Raw genomic sequence first — 16,623 nt, 5'->3', positions numbered from 1 at the left:
TGTTTCCATGCATTCTGTTTTCTTATACGCGAGAAAAAGAGAGAAAGATGATTTAATAGAGTGAGGTCGAGCAAATGACATCGTCATTTCTGGGTCACGCGTTATCCGTTGATTCGCGTGAGAATAAATATCTACCAACGAACGTATTTCGAGGAATATCCCCGGTAATCGAATACCCTACATATTCAAAATCAACGTCGATAAAGTTTGACGTTGAGAGGAAACGTAAAACGGTTTGGTAACTACCTATACGAGTTCTACTTTTAGCTTTGTCATAAAGATGAGAACGAAGAAGCGAATAGTAAGTCCGATATAGCTTCTTTACGAGCTAAGATACTATCTCAATTGACCTATGGCCTCGTCTCCCTTCTCTCTCTTTCTCACTCTCTCTCTCTCTCTCTCTCTCTCTCTCTCTCTTTCTCTCTCTCTCTTTATCTCGATCGTTATCCGCCTTTTGTAGCGACCCTCGACGATGCTTTTCTTTCACTCGTCTCTGTACCGTAGACCGAGAATGAACGGAAACAGTGAATTCGTCTTTGTTGCTCTGCTCCTGGCTTTGTCATCGTTCAAGAGCTACGCGGAAGTCGTACATTTTCGCGAGTGTCCCAAACCATCCCGTGAGTGTGTTTCGTCAAGTACTATTCGATTTAATTTGATAAAGGGGAAAAAGAAAAATAAAGAAAAAGAAATAGAAAGAGAAAAAAAAATAATAATCGAAGGTCTATGTTTCCCAATCGTTTCCTTTTATCGTTTATAGTTTTTTTCTTTCTTTCTTTTTTTTTTTTCTTTTTTCTAATAATTTTTGTATGTCACAGGGTTAACTCCATTCTAAGAAATTTATTATCTGAGATATAACTTTAGTCGATATTTTATTGAATCTATGATTAACGATTTAATTTTATACGATTAATTTTTTTTCCCTTCTTACGATTAATTGTTTCTTTAATACTATTTAAAGATTAATCAAAAAACGATAAAAGTGAGAAATAAATTGACTCTACGTGGTTCGATCATTAATGAGTTTTACTCCGTAGACACACGACGTGAATCATGCAATCAAGCGACTTCATAGACACGTTAATTGTTCAAAATAGTATCAGAATATATTAATTAATTCCAAAGAAACATCTTTTCTTTTTTTTTTTTTTTTTTTAAATAAATATGTATACAGAAGGAAATATCAATCTTAACTTAATATATAATTTCGTCATGTCTTATCGTTAAAATGTTTGTAGAAATAGAAGAAAATAGAATCGTTAATTGTTGAATGATGAAGAAGTATTTAATTGCTAATAACAATTAATTGAATAAAATATAAGAACGACGTTATTCGAAACAGTCGAAAGATCAACAAATCGAACGACCTTCGACAGTACATTTGATAGTACTCAGAATGCACTGAAGAATTATAGCTTATTTTGATTAGATATTATTTACTTACAAGGAAAAACAATGTTTATCTATTTTAAGTACATTTGTATCGAACTGATATCAAACAACGTAAGATCATTTAGAAATATTTGCCCGTTGATTTCTTCTTATTTTCTTTTATCAAATATCATAAAGGTTAACGTACATTGACCCATATACTGGTATCGTCTAATTTAACTTAATTTTTTGACGAAATTACGTCACACCGAGATAACTATTCAGTAATTTCGAAAAACGAAGTTGATAACGCGAATTATAATTTTATACTATTGTAATTTTCTATTACCGAAAAAGTTAATCGAGAATTACGTAATTGTAATAAAGTCGAACGTTTAATTCTATTAACAAATTATTTAACACATTCATTTCAACGAACGAATCTGTAAATCTATAATTCTAATCTAAATCTAAAATTTTATTCGTTATTATAAATTTATTATAAAAACAAAATAGAATTTATATAATAAAATTTAACGTCTGATTTCATAAATATATTATCAATCATATTTGTCTATTAATTTCTACAAATGTAATCGATTAAAAGATTTTCTGATCTTATAATCGTCTGATTTTATAAATTCATTATCTATTTATTTTCAAGAATGAAATAAATTAAAAATATTAGATATCGTTCGATGAGATTTAAATCGTTGATTTAAAAAATGAAATAAATTCACTTTATAGTGTTTTATTTGTAGAACTACAAAAATATTATACATTTCGTTAAACTGAAGCGATTGGTATTAGTTTAAGCTTTTCAAAGATTGTAATAATTTTCTCCTTTTTTTCAGCCGATGCAGTCTCCAACTGCACTATACACGAGGTACGTGTCGATCCTTGCAGAGAAGCCGCTGAAGATAAACCGTGCCGAATTAGGAGGGGATACAATTCAAGCATAAGTTTTGATTATACGCCTAGTAAGTTGTTTAAGTTAATAAGAAAAAACTTTTCAATCTGATTTAAACGATTTTTTTCATCATAAAATATTCTGTCGTTTAAATTAACCTCAAATATATCATCTTTAATAAATATTAAATGATCGATTATCGATTTATCTTCTTTATGATTTTTTGAATGAAATAAAAATTAATCGTAATAAAATTTTCTTACAGACTTCAACGGAGATACATTAGAAACTGCAGTGTATTGGGCCAGTGCTCTTACCGATCTTCCGTTTCTAGGAATGAACAGGGATGCTTGTACAATGACTTCTTGCCCGATTGTGTCGGGTCAAAACCAAACTTACAACGTCCAATTATTTATCTCGAAAAAATTCCCAATCGTGAGTACTAATTATTACGAAATTTTTTTTCTATCATCGATTACATATCGTTTTACAATCGATCGTAATAATTTATGAATCTCTTTATACAACCTAATTCATGCATAATTATATTATATATATATATATATATATATATGCTTATTTATGTACTTATATACGTAAACATATATAATGCATGTGTCCATGCATTTAACTTCGTTAAAGCACCATTGTCTTTTAACGAGACGCATCTCCATGCCCTTTCACCTCTTCAGTATATGAAAAACAAAAAAAAAAAAGAAAAGATAAAAGAGCCGTCGTTTTATCTTCCTAAAAATTTATTACGCATGTGGCGCTATTTTCTCTCTTATTATCATTATAGATGATAACGCATATATATATATATATATATGTAGATACATATATACAATAAGACCTCGTGCGACGAGAGAATCGTGCCAAGAAATACTCCTCGACTCGTGCGCCGAATTATTTTAACGATTCCATCAATTCAATTTTCAGAGAACATACGACCTCAAGTGGAAGCTATGGAATCAGCAAGAGCAAGAATGTTGTTTCATGTTTCAAATTAAATTACACAAATGACGGCGGTAGGCAATTTCGACTTTAATACTAACTGTCCCAACCGTCAATTGTAATGTACAATTGTCATTTCTGTTTTGGTAATTAAAATAAAATTCAAACCTACGACTACATTCTCGTTTAAATTTTCCTTAATATTTCATTTTTCGTTTCTTTCTAACATAGATGACGTTTATCGGATGCAATTAAATAAATTAATAGGAAGAAAATTTAAGAAATAACTTTATATTAATGTTTATGATAAAAGAAAAAAGAAAAGAAAATGAAAGAAAGGAAAAGAAAAGAAAAAAGAAACAAAGTATGAATTTTCATTGAAATATGAAATAAAATTGTCTTCCATTTTGAAGTTCATTAATAAAGTAAATTATAAAAATTATGTAACAATTGTAATAACATTTACTCGTGTTAAATAGAAAGAATATTTCTTTCTTTCGTTTTACTTTCCTTTTTTTTCTCGGTAAAATAAATGTCGATTCGCGTAAAATAAATATTCAATGTCCTTTTAAACAGCGAGGTCATGGAAAAGAAATGAGTAATTAACATTGCTTTTAACGACTCTTCGTCTCTGTAAATCTACCGACATATTTCAATGCAAGTACATATATATGTACATATATATATATATATATATATATATATATATATATATATATATATGTATCTACGTAAATATATACGCTAAAAAGCGATATGTAATGTTTCGTGTACTCTTAGCACTTAACTAATTCCTTTAATATCAGCTTTAGCTACTGCATCGAATTTCTCATAGTCTTTCCGAACAAAACTAAATGATCGTATAGCGTTCTTCAGTCAACTTCAGTAGCCGTCATAATGAATAATATTTTCAGAATTATTTCTCTTATGCAAATTTAACACATTTAACGTCATGTTGATCTAAGTTTTTACGTGACTTATGCGATTTCAGACCGGATGGATTATCCTTATGATCCAAGTTATTGCATTCATCGTTGTATGTTTATTTTAATTATAATATTTATAATACGAAAAACAAAAATAAAAAATAATTAGTAAAAAGAAAAAAGGGGTTAATATACCCCATAAACAGGAAACATATAATTTATTTAATTAATACGGTCATATAGTATATATACATGTATATAAGGTAACATATTACATTTTTTAATATTTAATTTTAAATATTTTCATCTCTTGCTTTAATAATAATCTATTAAATTATATTTATATACAATAATTTTTTTATTTTCATGAATTATTTCTTTCTTTTTTCTTTTTGTTTTTTTTTTCTTCTTTACATATTATACAATATTTCGCAAATAATTAGTTGAGTTTATTAAGAAAAAGAAAGTTTATTAAAAAAAATTTGCACCGCTTTGAGAGCAATTACAGCAATTACCGCTTTTACACCAATGAAGTTCGTGTAAACATTTTTCTGCTCTTTTATTCTTTTTTTTCGTGACCTTTTCGAGCTATGAAGATCAATATATAGTGTTTTCAAATGAATACATATAATTCTTTTTCTTTTCTTTTATAAAAGAAAAATTTCGTAAAAATACAATATTTACGAATCAAATAATTGTGTATTTTAACGAATGAAAATGATTGATAGTTTTTTTAATTGTAATATGGAAAATAAACTATTTGAATACATAAGATTACAATTGCAAATGTTCATTACTATAGAAATACACCAAAAAAAATTTATAAATCTTTACTTAAAAAAAAAAAAAAAAAAAAAAAAACTATATTTACTTTTATAATTGGAAAAGGTCACGAATGAAAAGAAAAAAAAGAAGTACAAAATTTTTACATGCAAATTTTATAACTAACTCAACGCTCAATAATGGTAATATCTCGTAGTAAATCTTCTTGTAAGCTTTTAATAAATTATGAAATATTTCCTCCTACATCTATGAAAGGACATATACATATATATTTGTTTATACTTTCATTAGATTAAATCAATTTATTTTTTTGTAAATTATAATATCTAATATTTCTATATTATATCACTAATATATAAGTAAAATGGCATAATAAAATGATGTTTCGTATTGAAATAAGGTAAACAAAAATAATATTTCGTATCTGAAAAATCGTCATTAAACATTATTAGCTTTACAGTACGATTTCTTACTTTTCGTTTACGTGAAACAATTATGTATATTAAAATTAATCGCTTGAAATATGTCCTTCTTCAAAAGAAACCTTTTATTGCTAATATCAAAATTAAATATTCTTCATCTTGTAATATCATATTAATTATTAAAGTAGAAATATATATAAGCGTTTATTTTATATTTTGAAATTAGATGATTTATCGATATAATTTTTTATTTGTTTTAAACTTTGTTATTAATGGAAAGAAACTTATACGTTTGTCGACGTATATAGCAATAAGAAATAACAATTAAATAGCACAATCGATAATTTGATGATAATAAAAGTACGCCCTCTTATAATTCTAAAATATATTACCACGCAGCATTATCCATCGATATTCTGCATGGTATGACAATAATATTATACATGTCTATTATGCATCATCCGATGATATAAAGAATTTCATGATAATATTGCCCTGAATAAAAAGTCCAACGTGGGCCACCCGGTATTGCCCACGCGACATTCAACATGTTAAGAGAAATATTTTAACCTTCGGAAGCTCTGACGTAATCAAACTTTTTCAACTTTATACGAATATTCTGAAAATATATTATATATACATATAAATATTTTAATGATACATTTACGATTTACTTATACGTTTCAACGTTTATCAATATTACAAGAATATAACACGTTAATTATCTTTAACAGTTTTTCATTTTACTTCTTCCTATTGAACCTAAAAACTCCGTTATATAGCCATGACATTATTTAGAAAATAAAAACATTGAAAAAGAAAAAAAAAGGAAAGAGAATTAATATCCATTAATTGTATGTAAATAATGTAAATAAATATAATTAATTTTACAATTATGCATGTCGATAAGGTAATTCACTTCCTCTAGGACGTTACGCCATCTATGTACTCTCATAAGTAATTCATGACGCGATAACACACTGCAATATCGACGGTATTCTCCAAAGATTTTTATTAAAAAAAAAAAAAAAAAAAAAAAAAAAAAAAAAAAAAAAAAGAAGTAAAAATTTACATCATTTATTCTGTTTTTCTATTAGTAATATAAAAAAAATTTTTTTTAAATGTTTAAATACAATCACATAAAAAAGATTGATAATTACGTGGTAATTGGACTATAAATTGAAATTATATAATTTAATCATACTTTCAAGCATATGTTAATAAACAATACATTTGATAAAATAACTTTGACTATCATAATTTTGTATAAAGTAAAAAAAGAAAAAAGAAAATTTCTCAAATTTGTAAGAAAAATTATGCAGTTACCTACCAAGAATATAACGCTTTTTAGTTACTCTATCGGAGCGCTAGTATATATATTAAGTTAATTTATTGGACTATTTCAATTGGCGTGCGAACTATTTATTATAATAATAAATTATAATACTTATCGCTGAAGTCACACACGCATTCGCTCGCGCAAACACTATGATAGTAAAAATAAATTCTCGACCAATCGCGTTGCTCGATTTAGTTATCATAAAAGTACCAATAAAAAAATTGAACTCTACAAATGTTATAATTCTTACACATAGCTAACGAGATTATAAAGTTGACTGATGTCATAATTCGGTGCGATAAATAGCATCCATTAAATATTAAATACATAGAACTTCTACTCATCTAAAATTAATATAACGAAAAATTTATTTACACTATAAAAATTAATTAATATATTTACTAAATTAAATCCTTTTATAACTATAATTAAAATTTTAGAATTTATTTTTATATTTTTCATCGAGTTAAAATTTTTCATTAAATCATGAAATAACAAATTAAATTCCTCATTTCAAAAAAGATTAATAAACTTTATGAAATTTAGAAAATCGTATAACGAAGCTTAGAAACAAATCGATTAAAATGTAACACTAACTTAACTATGCACGATATTTTTTATCTTATCAAAATATATTATTTATTATGATTAATTATAATTAATTAGATTTTTGTCATGAATATTTATCAACTTCTTAAGCAGTTTCTTCGATTTATATTTTTCATTTCTATTTTCCGTCAATAAAAATGACACGAAATGATCTTTGAATATTGTATTGATAAAGCTATTTATAATAAGAAAACAAAAATTATTACCATTTATCTTAATGCACATTATGTTTATCTATTCTATAAGATGTTATCTGAAGATTAATGTATTTATAAAAATATATCTTTTTATAAGATAATCAAAATGTATATGTATATGTATAAAATTTATATGTATAATGATAAAAATATTTAAAATAATATAAAAAATTGTTATTGATTCATGATTAATTTCTTCAAATTTATTACAAACACTTCGAGTGCTTTATATAAAACTAATATTCCTTCAAATATCTTTTATTCCTCGAATATTGTTCAATCAACGTTTTAACGTCGATTCAGTCTTTTTGAAGAGATCTGTTCAACTAGTGCCTTGATAAATCTATTGCATGAAAATCGCAACGAGAGTGAACAATGTAAATATCATATAATTACTTTTATTTTCATTTTTTCTTTTATTATACATTATTACCATTAGGGACTTAATATTATTTTAGTGTTTTTCCTATTGTTCATAATATTTAAGAAAAATATTTAATTTACGCATATTAAAACATCGTTCATTTTAGTGCACGTATATATATATATATATATATATATATATATTAGATTGGTTGCGAATGAAATGTCGGATTCTTAAGTGAATATATTAAACTGCATATTTTTTTCCAAAAGCTGTTTATTTAATCAAAATATGCTCCATTTACTTCAATACACTTTTTCCAATGAGATTTTAATGCATAGATGCCTGTCTTGAAGTAATTCTGATCTTTAGAATCAACTCTGATATGGCATTTTTCGGACTGTCCTCATTTTCCTACTGTTTAGCCCGTAAAAACAGTTCTAGATATTTAAATAAATGAAAGTCGATTGGCGAAAGATACGGTGAATAAGGTGGGTGCTGCAAAATTTCATATTTTAATTCATTTAATTTTGCAATTGTTTTGTACGATGTATGCGGCCGAGCGTTGTCGTGGAGAAGTATTGGGCCATGCCGATTAACAAGTGATGGGCGTATAATTTTCAATTTTTAATGCATTTCTTCAATGTACTGGCAATACTTTTCGGCTGTAATTGTCATTCTTGTTCGAAGGAATGAGTAATGTATTACTCCAGTCACATTCCACCTAACTGTGATTAAAATTTTCCGTGGATGAAGTGATGGCCGTGGAGTATGAGTACAAGCCTCATCCCTATCAAGCCACCGAGCACACCTTTTCCTATTGTCGTAAAGAACCCATTTTTCATCACAAGTAATGACCCGATCGAAAAAAGGATCTCGATTAAATCGAGTTAGCAATGATGAGCATACGTTCAAGCGATCCAGCTTATTTCGCTCGGTTAGTTTGTGTGGTATCCACTTATCCATTTTTTTCACCATACCAAATTCAAAAAGATGTCGCAATATTGTTGTATGATCAACTTCCATTCTGGCAGCAAGTTCCCTTAAAGAAACAGTTGGATTCGTTTCCACCAATGCTTTCAGAGCATCTTTTTTCACAGACGTTTTGGGTCTTCCACGTGGTTCATTTTGCAGGGAAAAGTCATCAGACCGAAATTTTTCAAACCAACGCTGCACATTTCGATCGTTCACAGTATTCTCCCCAAACTCCTGGTTTACATTGCGTGCAGCTTTTGCAGCATTATTACCAAGTTTATACTCATATAAGAAAATTACACGAATATCGGTTGAATTCATGTCGGTACAAAATTCAAAGCAAATAACAAAAGGAAACACTTTTGAGAAATTCTTCTTTGCTAAGATGTGACCCTGGCAATGGACAATACGACTATAAACCAGGTAATGTGAAAAATAAACGCATAACAAAAACAGGGAGACAAACGTTCACATTTAAAGAAAATCCAATATTTCATACGCACTAACCTAATATATATATATATATATATATATATATATATATATATATATATATATATATATATATATATATATATATATATATATATATATATATATATGGTGGATCGGAAAGTAATGTCGCTTTCTTAAATTAAATTCAAACGAATAAATTTTTAACAATTTTTAACAATCAAATGTGCAGAAACGACATTACTTTCCGGTCCACTTAATATATATATATATATATATATATATATATATATATATATGTATATATATATATTATCCATTGATAAAAATGTATTAAATAATTTAATTGGTACATAAAGTTTCCTTTCTAAATACTAATGCTAAAGTTCTCTAGACATAGGTATATGTATTTTACATTTATTGTGACAATATATTCTTTATTTCCTATAATTCTTTTGAATGTGATCTTTTTAATTTTATTCATCTATTATCTAACTTCATTGTACACATTTTTCACCATTAAAATAATTTTATTGATTAAATGTTATTTATATTTGTTCATGTAAATACATACTTGCAAAAATACAGTAGACGTTTTTTTTTTCTTTATTATCATCGCATACGATTTTACATATAGAAATGTTGATTGAATTAATTTCGTATTTCTTTCAGAAATAATAATATTCCACATGGACCAATTGAATTTCATTCCATTTTTATTTGGATTGTGCGCACTTTCAACAAAATATCGAGAAAGCACGAAATAACTTCAATTAAATTCGAAGATTCAAAATAATATCCCATAGAATGAAATACGCATCGTTTTCTAATTGAAAATTGTAAGTAAAATTCTTATAAAAATTCAATGGTTTCAATTTTTCTCTTATACCATTTTTATACCAATCTTATACCAATTTCTATTTAAAAAAAAATATTTTATTTCTATTTTAGAACATCTACTTTTGAAAAAGTTTGGAAAACGAATGAAGAGCGATCAACAAAGTATATTTTTCTATCTATAAGATATATCGTACTAACTATATTTCATACGATAAATGAAGAAAGAAGTGATGATAAGACAGGAGCAAAGTAAATTATTTTCTTCATCCTCCCTCCCTCTCTCTCTCTCTCTCTCTCTCTCTCTCTCTCTCTCTCTCTCATTATCTATTTTTCAATGAAAATCGTCAATGTCATCCAATAAAAAAGAAAAAATAGATATGTACGTATTATCGATAAATATATCACATATATGTGACCATAGTTACTCATAAGGAATATGAAGCAAATAAAAAGAAAAACCTATTTTGAAAGTTTCTTTTGGATATTTCAAAAAATAGAAAGATACTCGTTTGCTATCATTTCATGGATATGAACATATTGTACAATGATTTAGACGAGTGAGTAATAATAGCTCATATCATTTTAATGTCGGATACTTTCATTCATTAGTTTTGAATAAAATTTGTACAATATATAATCCACCATTCCCCAAGGGGGAATAATAAGTGTATTTTGATTGTTTATTAATAATGAATAAAAATCTCGGTAGTAATTGAAATCAAATATTTCCGTCACAGATTGGATATTCAAGAAAAAACTTTCTATGCTGGATCTATTTATAATTGGATCTCTTAATGGTAATCAAATCAACGAGAAATAAATTCGAGAAGAAATTGAAATGCAATCATGATTGACGTAAGTTGTAATATATTAATTTGTTTCGAATAATATCTAAGAAAAAAAAAAAAAGAGAAAATAATTTTGTTAAAAAAAGAAATCTTCATAGAGTAACGACATTACGAGAAATCGTATTGTACTTTGTTTTAAATTTCCTAAGAAAATGCAAAGAAATTCAGATGACATTTTCAATCCAAAACGATTGATCAAGAGATGTATTTCATACCTATAATGAATAATTAACGATCTATTAATATATAGAAAAATATAAGAAACGAAGTGAACATAGTTATACGACAAAAAGATAATAATTCAACGATCTCGGTTCTAAAAATATTTTCATACCTCCAAATATCTATCAAAGAATCATTTTGTTTATATCCAAACATTTCTCTTACATTTCATCAAATTTTTCAATATTTCCAGCTGATCATATGATATGTATTAACATATCGAATGAATTTTCGTTTGATCATTTAAAACAAATATTTAATCATATATCAATATTTTAAAAATTATTTAATCCCATTCTATTTTATATATAATATAAATATCTACGGCATATGAAGAAATCCATAATACTGGCCAAATTCCGATGTTTTTCTTTCCGATAAATTCTCATCGAAAAACATGTAACAGATGTGAAAAAGAAAATATTTTTTACTCATACATCTCCTTTAGAACAAGATTAATAAATCATTTCGAAGAATATTACATACAGAAATAAGAAAAAAATATAAGGTCGCAGATAAATAATAGGTCGAAGATCTGAAATGTTTGACTTGAATTAATGTTAGTTTGCATATTGCATAACTTTTACTTCAATATGCAGTAAACTGTGGATGAATTTAATAACGACAAAATAAAAATGAATATTATTTTGTCTCTATCTAGATCATTTAATGTCAAGTTTATACATATCCATAAAATAGACATTTTTTTCACAATATCTTTTCAATTTTCATTGAAAATTGTATAGGATATCAAGTGCCATTAGTTTAAGGTCAAACATTGCGGATTTTCATGGATCAATAAAAAGAAATAAAATCAACGATATCGATCTTTCTCTTATTTTTGCATGTAATATAGAACTAAATGGGATTTATGTGCAAGGATTATGTCCTTCTACAATTTTCGATTAAAATCTATCGGAATCGAAAACATCAGAATTTGGCCAATATTCTGGATTTCTGAAAATATTCACATTATAAATCGAATCGGCTGGGACTAAATGATTTTGGGGAAAAGTTAATATATAATTAATTATTTGATTTAAATGATGAAACGAAAAATCATTCGAAATGTAAATGCATATTACATGATAATATAACGAAATAGAAGGAACGCTTAAATTATAAACGATGTGATTCATGGATATATCTTTCCAAGTATAAAAATTTTTTTACAGTCGAGATCATTAATTTATCATCTCGTTGATGTATAAACATATTTATCTTGTCTTACGTAACTTCCTATAAATTATTGGATCATTAATAAAACAAAATATATCCCTTTCGATCAATCTTTTGGATTGAAAAGATTAACTGTACATTTTTGTGTTCTGCAAATATACACAAAACAAAATACAATGCTATTGTCGTACTATCATAAGTCTACGAAGATTTTTTTCTACATATTATTTTCTCATTTTAGATGTTAAATCACTTAGATCGTTATTCGAAATAAATCAGTATACTACAGTCTAAATCAAATATGAAAATATTAACTTATTCATAATTTCTTTTGTCAAATATTTGATTATCATTCGAAGATGCTATTATATATAAATAGATCTATTCATAGTAATTTTCTTGTGTATCGAATCCGTAAAAAAAAAAAGATCAAATATTTGTATCAATATTATTCATTATTATTCAACAATTAATATATATTTATCATTATCCTCGGGCCTTTCAAAAGAAATATTATTCTCGTCGAACACATCAATTGTTTCTTAATATTTCCGAATAGTTTATTCGTGTAAGTAAATGTTTTCTGTTTTGCAATTATATAAAATAAGAATATGATGATATAAAAATCTATAAAATTTTACAAAATTAAGATCAAAATAATTTACACGTTTAAACGACAAACTTATCTTTTTTAAAAAATCACGCATCATTTTCAATAGTTCCTTTTATATTCGATCAGGTGACTTATGACAAATGAGATTGTATATATGACATGAAAAAAGTAAAAAGCTTACGATAATTTAATAGAACGATAAATATTTTCTTAGAATTAATTCTTCATATTCTTCATATTCAAATTTATTTCTAATAAGAAAATGATTAATTATCTATATGCCATGATTTTCCCAAAAGTCAGATCAAAGTTTCTGTGTTTTCTTTTCCTTGGTTTGATCGAAAATTTACAATTGTTTATATTATATAAATGATAGCATACATATGATAATATAATATGATAATATATAACTTTCGATTAAAATCTTCGACGTTAAAGACTTATTGATGGGAGATATTATTTTTCGTTTGTCTAAACCTCTACGTAATAAATTTATATCCATGAAATAATAGAAAATCAATATCTTCTTATTTTTGTTTCTTTGATAAAAATCTAAATATCAGTTGACGACTAAAAGATAAATTATGTTCGCAAAATGAAACAAAACGAATAAATATTTAAGATTTTTTTATTTTGATACATTCAAAAATACAATTGTTATATCGAAACACTAAATCTAATAATAATGTAATATTTCTAATATACTTAACTTGCATTTATTACATAGATAATCGCCTAATCGACAAATAATGGTTATCATTTTGTTATTCATTAGTGTTTTTGAAAAATAAGTCACGGCATATAAAAGTTTAAAAAGTCCTGTACTAGAATGTTAACATTCGTTAAGTGATAGAAAATTTTTTTGAAATGTTTCTATACTGATAAACGATAATATTAAAATCATTTAAGAAATTGAAAATGTTAATTGTTTAACATAATGCGTTTTTAATTGCGTACAAGCGAGTTATTTTTCTCAATCTGTTACGTACATTTCACGAGTTCATCAATATATAATATTCTTTCAATGTTATCTCTTATTCCTCGAAAATTATTCGTTCGACGTTATCATGATTCAACGAGTTAATGAATTCTATTTTACCAGTGCATTAAATCTTCTATAAGCCTTCGAAAAGCCATAGTATAAGCATATAATGTAACCACGATTTAATTACTTTTATCGATTTTCTTGTTATATATGTATGTATGTAAGACGTACGTAGACATCATCATGAAAAATGAAAAAAAAAAAAAAAAGACAATAAAAGAAGAGAGTAAGAGCATGCAAGCAATAAGAATTAGTCTTAATTAGATATCCGAAATAATAAAATGTAATCTTTTTGCGTTAATTGAAGTTATAAATTTCCTTTGTTATCCTTTGTATTTATGTTAATAAATACCTTACTTATATTATTAAAAGTAACATTTAATATTGCTTTTGTGTGTATTTGCGTGTGTTTCCTCAATTATTCATGACACCAAAACAGATAAAAAGACGATTTAATTCATGCATTTTAAAATATTTCATATAACAATCAAGATGAACATCAATCAAGATAAAATCATAAACAATCAAATTAAATGAAATAATACTTTTGGATTAAATAAATTAATTAATTTTCTTAAAGTTTTTTTTTGATAATATTATACGATTTTCCTAAGCAACAAAATATTTTTCGTTTCCATTGTGTGATAATTTATTTACTTTGAATATCAATCATTTTTGTACTCGTCAATTAACTCTTTGCGATCGGCAGATTTCGCTTTTGGAAATACCAATAGGTCGGAGCAAATTTATCGTTTCGCAATTACTTTTCCGTACAGGATGTCAATATACAGATTTATTGTATTTAATACTACTTATAATACGTAAGAATATAAAATTTTTAATCTTAAAATGTCCTCGCTACGGTGACATCGACTTCTACGACGATTTAAAAATGTCCCCGCTACGGGGACACCAATTTCTACGACGATTTAGAAATGTTCCCGCTACGGGGACACCGATTGCAAAGGATTAAATCTATAGCAGTTATGAAAATTATTTTCATGTTTATTATCTTTATCGAAAAATAAAATAACGAATTCTATATGTTGTGCGAAGCGTATATTAAAAATATATGCTCACATTTTTTGTATATCGCAATATAAATATGTCGCAAAGAAAATTTTGAAAAGAAAAAAAAAATTATACGCTGCGGACAGGATTCGAACCTGTGCGGGCAAAGCCCATTGGATTTCGAGTCCAACTCCTTAACCACTCGGACACCGCAGCTCATATTAATAGTGTACAATAAAACTGTTGAAAAGTTGTTTTAAATTTGCAAAAATCATTATAACAACGAATATATTAAGTGATATAAGTGTTGTTATATATATATTTAACTCGTATAAGCTTTAAGATTGAACGAGAGCCTTTGTAAACGCGAAACTCTTGTACATATTGTTTATTATCGATTTAAATTGCATTTATTTATCAAAACTCGTTAAATTTTTTCATATGTTGAATACATTTCTTTGATCTTATACAAAATTAAATGCGTGTTATCAAAATTGTTCAAAACAAAATGTAGAATCGATGAATGTTATAGACAGCGCCATCTGAAAATAAAGCGCGTTAACTTTAACAAATAACACATTGTTCTTTACCGATAAAGAAGACGACGAAATAAAAGACAAGATTATATAATTTTTTTAATACTTTACAATAAATACGTACTCATACTTGTCAACTTAACTCTCATAATTATACATAATTCAATTTTTTCGTAATATTACGATGTTATTTATAATTAATAAAAATTGTTTGTAAAAGCCGCCTGATTATCTATTTATATATAAAATTTGACATTGAAATAGATATATATATATATGTCCTAAGATGATAGATACCAAGAATGATCTCAAGATGAGACATATGTAGTATTTATTATCACAGAAAAAAAATAAAAGTAAAACATATTGCAACAAGAACTATCTTTCAAGTGGATTTATTTTTTTTTCTATTTTTTTTTTCTATCTTTTTTCTATCTTTTTTCTCCTTTTTCTTGTTTTGTAGTGTTTTGTTTCTTTCTTTTTTTAAGACATGTAAAAAGAAAGAAACAATTTCAAAACAGCAAAATGTCAATTTACCATCGCTTATAGGAGAAAGTATTGCAAAACTGTCGAAAAATCGATTGCGAACGAATACAAAGATCGTCGAGAAAGGCAACATTCGAATTTATTTCAATGATTCGTTCGTTTTCAAAGACGAAATTCGCTCTTATAAAACCACGCACGGATCTACGATATTAATCAACGACGTCATGCATTTCTCATTGGACTGATGACTCAAACCGCGTGTAAATTTCATAATAGCTTGCAGAAATTTAACAACTGTCGTGACTTCTCCATTACCGTATTATTATTACACGAAAAAAAGTAAAGAAACGGAAAGAAAAAAAAAAAAAAAGAAAAAGAAAGGAAGAAAGAAATAAGGAGGAAAGGTAGGAAAGAGACAAATACAAACAATTATTGCGTCCAATTATAAACGTAGAAAAATTACGATGGGAAGAGAGTAATAGTAAAAAAATTAAAATTAAAGTACAATACAATGGACAGAGAAAAGGAATTTTTGTTTCTTTT

General features: G+C 26.3%; 1 protein-coding gene, 1 long non-coding RNA gene and 1 other non-coding gene across 3 annotated transcripts; 2 read left to right on the top strand and 1 right to left on the bottom strand.

Annotated features, from left to right (window-relative positions):
* The first annotated feature begins 265 nt into the window (after window positions 1-265).
* On the top strand, window positions 266-3,409 carry LOC118451116 (MD-2-related lipid-recognition protein). Its single transcript, XM_035887314.2, has 5 exons — window positions 266-301; window positions 461-617; window positions 2,223-2,348; window positions 2,544-2,713; window positions 3,218-3,409. The coding sequence occupies exons 1-5, from the start codon at window positions 281-283 to the stop codon at window positions 3,299-3,301; spliced, it is 558 nt and encodes a 185-aa protein (XP_035743207.2). The 5' UTR covers window positions 266-280; the 3' UTR covers window positions 3,302-3,409.
* A 4,363-nt stretch (window positions 3,410-7,772) lies between these two features.
* LOC118451117 (uncharacterized) lies at window positions 7,773-12,668 on the top strand. The gene is made up of 3 exons (XR_004841031.2): window positions 7,773-7,885; window positions 9,973-10,139; window positions 10,252-12,668. It is a non-coding gene; the product is annotated as an uncharacterized LOC118451117 (long non-coding RNA).
* Window positions 12,669-15,192: 2,524 nt separating this feature from the next.
* Window positions 15,193-15,274, bottom strand: TRNAS-CGA (transfer RNA serine (anticodon CGA)). Its single transcript has one exon. It is a non-coding gene; the product is annotated as a tRNA-Ser (tRNA).
* Between the last annotated feature and the right edge of the window lie 1,349 nt (window positions 15,275-16,623).

This window comes from Vespa mandarinia, chromosome 8 (genome assembly GCF_050613455.1).
Source record: "Vespa mandarinia isolate Hongniang chromosome 8, ASM5061345v1, whole genome shotgun sequence".
Taxonomy (NCBI): Eukaryota; Metazoa; Arthropoda; class Insecta; order Hymenoptera; family Vespidae; genus Vespa; species Vespa mandarinia.
Note: the sequence above shows the minus strand (reverse complement) of the source record. Positions and strands in the feature narration are given on the sequence as shown.